At 53.7% G+C, this 5,608-nt stretch overlaps 1 protein-coding gene across 1 annotated transcript; it reads right to left on the bottom strand.

The window, feature by feature from the left end:
* Positions 1-306: 306 nt before the first annotated feature.
* On the bottom strand, positions 307-3,882 carry PHOX2B (paired like homeobox 2B). The gene is made up of 3 exons (XM_043438579.1): positions 3,282-3,882; positions 2,238-2,425; positions 307-1,265 (listed from the first exon to the last, which is right to left on the bottom strand). Exons 1-3 carry the CDS (start codon positions 3,520-3,522, stop codon positions 747-749), a joined length of 948 nt encoding a protein of 315 aa, XP_043294514.1. The 5' UTR covers positions 3,523-3,882; the 3' UTR covers positions 307-746.
* Between the last annotated feature and the right edge of the window lie 1,726 nt (positions 3,883-5,608).

Raw genomic sequence — 5,608 nt, 5'->3', positions numbered from 1 at the left:
GCAGGAGGCGTCACCGCGGTGGCCCGAACCCAAGGACAAGAGGGGAAACGGGTCGACTGGAAGGCCTTCCTCCTCTCCCTGAAGAGGAGCCTCAAGGGTGGCGTTCAGAGGGTGCGGATGAATTTAGGAATTCAGGAGACAGAGCCCTCAGATGGGGCCCGCTGCCGCCTCCCTCTTCCCCCTTGTATTTTTTCCTTCCCTTGGATTTTAAAGCCTTTCGGGTTTTTGTTTTTGTTTTAACTGTCACTGCCTCCCTATTTCGTTCTCTTTTTAATTTGGGGGAATTCTGTTCGCTTTTCTCTTTCCCTAAGCAAGTCACTGAGTTGGTTGTGGCCTCCCAGCCGTCTTTCTCCCTGTCCTGCTCGGGCCACAGACGCACACTCCCCGAGACAGACACACACCGACACGCAGACAGAGCCCCCTGAGATTCCACCCCCCTCCCCGAGTCCAGGCCGCGTCGCTCACACCGCCCGGGCAGCAAGCGGGGCCGCCTGGCCCGTGCGCGCGGCCCCGAGGCTGGTGCGAAGCCAGGGAGGTGTTTCGTTTTGTTTGGGGGTGAAGGAAGGGAGTAGGACTGGGCTTGAAATGGGGGCGACGCCGTTTTCTCTTTAATCTTATCGCGATTACTTTAGGCTCTCAAGGGAAAAGCCACGGCAGCAGCGACAATAGCCTTGGGCCTACCCAGCTCACCCACTCGCCCGCGGGCACCCGGCTCGCCCGCCGCCGCCGCCGCTGCAGATCCCAGATCAGAACATACTGCTCTTCACTAAGGCGGCTTTGGCACCGTTGGGTCTTTGGAGCGAAGATAGGACGCTGGCGAAAGGACCCCCGAGCGAATCCGGGATGGAGGTGATGGGGCCGGGGCCCGGAGCCCAGCCTTGTCCAGGGCCCCCGGCCGCAGCCAGGCCTCCGGCCGCTGCCGCCGCCGCCGCCGCTGCCGCCGCCGCCGCTGCCGCCGCCGCCGCCGCCGCACCGCTCTTGCCCGGCTCGCCTCCGGGACCCCCCGGTCCCGCCGCCCCCGGGGCTCCGGCGGGGCTGGGCCCGCCGCCGCCGCCGCCGCCACTCGCCCCGCAGCTGGGAGTGGGGTTGGGGTTGGGGCCCGGGCCCCCAGTGCTGTCCGGATCGGTGCTCTTGGCCTCTTTGCTCTCGTCGTCCCGGGAGGAGTCAGACTTCTTTCCCGAAGAGCCGTTCTTGGCCGCCGCCGCTGCGGCCGCTGCCGCGCGCTCTTGCTTGCGGAACTTGGCGCGGCGGTTCTGGAACCACACCTAGCCCGAGAAGAAAAGACGGCGAAACAGGGAGAAAAAGAAGAAAAGAAAAGCAGTTAGGGCGGCCCGCGTTCCCTTCCAGATTGTTTTAAACTGCACGCGCCGTGGGTACTCTCGCGCGCATCCAGCCCACTGAAGCTGTCCCTCCACTGGTGCATCTTTTGAGAAACTTTCTTAGGACCACCTGGGCACGTCCTGGAAATAGTAGCTTGTAGGAGGGGAAAAGAGGCTGCACGTCCCCGAAAGGCCCTAAAATAGAAGTCCTTATTTTGACGGCACCTTATTTTGGCAAAGTACCCTTGCTGAGTCTACTTTCTGAGCCATCCCAAATTCGCCATCACCTCTAGGCCTCAGGTCTCAAGTTAAACTCTGACTGGTAGACAGGTGAGGGGGTCTCTGGGTTTGGCGCCTGCTGCCCATCCTGGCCTTTGAGCCTGGAGGTGCTAACGTTGGGGGCTGGTTTACCAGGAGAGGCGCCACGGCCAGCGCTCGGGTGCACCTGTGTCTCTGAAAGGTTAGAGTAAGGCGCCGATCTTGACCTCCATAGAATCCCAGCCCCTGTGCGGATCTGCTGCAAGTCACAGTTCACGGGAAAATGCACCTATACCTATACGCCAGTAGCTCTCCATTAAAAGCTCTGGAGTTAGGAGGTGTTTGGGGGGCGGGGGGCGGAATACTTATAATACGGAGCAAAGTCTGCATTCCTCCCCCAGGGCACTTCCTAGCCCCCGAAATGCCTCTCCCATCGCTCCTGAATGCAGTACAGCCCTAGTTGGGGTGGGAAACACTTTGAGGCCATGAATTTAGAGCCAAGAACGCGCTCCCTGGCCCTTCCTCGCGCACACAGCCCCTCCGAACGCGGCCTCTCGGGGGAGGCCCGGGGACGCAAGCCTTCAGCAGGATCGCCCGCACCCCGCACTGCGCCCCTGCCCGGCGCGGTGCCGCAGAGCCGGGCGGGCCCGGGGCGCATACCTGCACTCGCGCCTCGGTGAGGTCGATCTTCAGCGCCAGCTCCTCGCGGGTGTAGATGTCGGGGTAGTGCGTCTCCGCGAAGACCCTCTCCAGCTCTTTGAGCTGCGCGCTGGTGAACGTGGTGCGGATGCGGCGCTGCTTGCGCTTCTCGTTGAGGCCGCCGTGGTCCGTGAAGAGTTTGTAGGGAACTGTGGGACACCAGAGGGGACAGGGCGTGAGCAGAAGGATCTGGAGTGCGCCGACCCGCGAGCCGGAATGTGGGGGCTCCAAGGGCAGGTGGCGCTGGAGCCGCCGCCGACACCGGCGCGGGAGCGTGGCCGAGAGGAGCTGGCGAGATAACCCGAACACATTAGTTATACACCGAAACAGGGGCACACACGCCGGGATTAGCTGGGGTCCCTCCGCGCACAAGCGGCCTTTGGGTGGCTTGCCGAGCGTTGGAGACGGCTGAGGACCGGGGACGGGGAAATACTGTGAAGAGGAAAAGGTAGAGAGCAAAAAGTTCCGAAAACATCCAAAGGAATACCAGGAAGCCAGGAATGAAGTTACCAAACACTCCCACTGTGGAAACTTTTTAATTCTCAAAAGTTGACCCGGCCCCAAAGTTGGGGGAAAGCGCTGCAAAAGAATAATAATAATAATAATGAATTAAAGAAATCATCAGAAAAATGACCAGCAAAGAGGTGTGAGCCGCTGTCGTTTCTTTAAAAAAGAGAGAGAGACACTGCCAGTAATGAGCTTTACTCTTTGTTATTTAATTATTTTCTAAGCTTTACGTCTCATCGCAAAGTAAATAAATTATGCCTATCATTTTGGCAGCTTAAGATAATTTTGTTGGCGGTTCGGGTGTGACTAGGATAGTGTAACCCTGTAAGTGAATTACCCCTCCCTGCAATCGCTTCTAACGTGATAAATTCTTTCATTTGTGTAAGCAAATTTCGTTTGGTAAATACTAAACACATTTCCATTTTCAAATGCAATCAAGGCTTCCTATATACAAGCGGAAAGGCGGCTTCCTCCGCGGAGAAAGCTGGCGGTCCTTACCTGCGGCGTACGGGCTGCTCTGGTGGTCCCTGAGGGTGCCCAGGCTGCAGGATCCCGGCGTGAGGGACGGGCAGCCGGACGTGGCCCCAAAAGTGGTCCTTATCGGGTTATACTGGAAGCCACTGGCCTGGCTGCAGGAACTGAAGTCAGCATAGGCTGAAGCCAGGCTCGAGGTGTCCATCCCGGCCATACAAGACTCGTAGGCAGAGGAATTGAGGTAAGAATATTCCATTTTATACATTGAAAAGGCTCTGGATGGCTCAGCCAAGTGGAAAAATGAAATAAAAGATGGGTATGGAGAAGGTGGCTGGAGTGGGGAGATGTGCACAGCTCAACGCCTGCCTCCAAACTGGCCTCCTTACTACCAGCAGAGCCTAGTTTTATGAAAAAGCCTCCTATGAGATGCCTTGTCTGAGGTCTCTAGAGCATATAGTCCTCATAATAAACTTGGCTCTTTCCACTTGGACAATAGCAAAGCGGTTGGTCTTATTGCTGGCGCTTTTTACATGACAATAACTCATCCGTCTATTGGGCTGGCACTGGGGAACTGAGCTGTCCAACCTCCCTATCATTGATTCCTGCATCTCTAATTAGAATTTAATACCACACCATTACGCACTGAGCCCCTGATCCTCCCTTCTAACCAGCTCCCTGCCCTTTAATTCAATCACACTACTTGGAAATAATGAAAGTTGGGTGACGATTCTCCCTGATCCAATTTCCCCGAGCTTTTAAGCCTTTTTAACTGATCATATACCTTAGGCATAAATTGAGATAGTGTGTGTGTTTTCCGCCTTCTCCCTTCTCCCTCTCTCTGTCTCTTTCTCAGTTAGGGAGAAGAAACCTTGATGTCATAGAAAACCTGTTTTGTAAGAGCGTTACACGCTCAATTTAACAACAAGTCTACCCCCTGAAGTGCATGAAATGTTATAAAGGACTGGGACATTGGCAAGACTCAGGCGCCCTGTAACATAGAGTAAGTGGGCCAAGGGGGTTTCTGTGAACGCTAAGCGGATTTCTTTAAAATACACCTGGTAGAGGGGGTTAAAAAAAAAGCATCATAAATTGCATTTCTTGTCGCGGCTTAATGTGCTTTTCTAGAGTCTCTGCTTACACAGCCATTTAAAAAACAAAAGAACATCTGAGTAGAGCTCTTGAATGTAATACATCTGGATTCTCAACTGATGGCTTCCTTGCGCTCACTTCTGGGTTTTTCTGCAGTATCGTGAGGTTTGCATTTTGTTGGTCTGTGTCATTGTTGGTTTTCATTACGCTGTGTAACTGGCAAGCGGGCATGAAGTGTCCCCAAATGTGCCTCCTCTTCCATCCCTCTTGGGTCTTCTCCCTCTGACTCTTTTTTTTCCCCCACCTCCACTTTTTCAGGTGCCCATAATTCCCTAGAGACCGGAAGCTTCCAAAAAATGATTGCTCTCTGCTTGGTCTTTAGGTTTGCCGATTGCAGTGAACGAAATCCTTGCTCTTTAAATGCCCAGGCTCCAGGTCGGGGACTTTTCTTGTCCAGCTCCCCAGGCTCTTGGGTGCTGGCAGCGAGGCACAGACAAAGAAATGAGCCATGATTTGTGGACTTCGGTGGCCCCATGATTTAAGTGGAGGGTAATTTTCATTTGGTTCGTTAGGCTCTAGCAGAATAAGGGAAACTATTTCATTAAATCCTTCCTCTCGGTGGACAAGAGGAGGAATGCTTAGTTGAATCGCCATGTGGTGTAAACAAACCCTGGATATTTTATATGAATTAAATGTGTAGATAATTAGTTTTATTGCATTCATTACCCCCTTTATGTGCTCTGTAACAAGTCAGTAATTAAAGTAACAAACTCATAAAGTCTTTATAGGGGCATTTAGGCGTTCAGTGTTTGCCAAACTAAGTGGTTTAATTCGATGCTAGTGCCGGGGAGTGGATGGGCGCCCGCTCTCCACTGCCACTGTGTTTTATTGCGCAGTAAACTGCAGCGGACGCCGTAATGGATTAAACAGGGACAGCGGTCCCCCAGCCTCGTGCTTCTCCGCTGGGTGAGTTTCCGGCTGGTTTCAGGTGATGGCGCATCCTCTGGACGTGAGGAATCACTAAAGTCTCTCGAGAGTGCAGGCAGCGGACCCGCCGAGTAGCCTGGTGATAGTTTTATGGGGAGGGCTGATAGTTTTATTGCAGTTGTATGTTGTACAATGCGTATTTGATAAAGAAGGGTCCTTGGTGACCACTGTGCACTTTTTTGTGCACGGAGGTGAAATGAAAATAAATGTGTACAAGGTTTTACTGCGGCGGGAAACAAATTGCAATGCTCTAAATGGTTTTCCTTTATGGTCAC

The sequence above is a fragment of the Cervus canadensis genome, chromosome 19, assembly GCF_019320065.1.
Source record: "Cervus canadensis isolate Bull #8, Minnesota chromosome 19, ASM1932006v1, whole genome shotgun sequence".
Lineage (NCBI taxonomy): Eukaryota > Metazoa > Chordata > Mammalia > Artiodactyla > Cervidae > Cervus > Cervus canadensis.
Note: the sequence above shows the minus strand (reverse complement) of the source record. Positions and strands in the feature narration are given on the sequence as shown.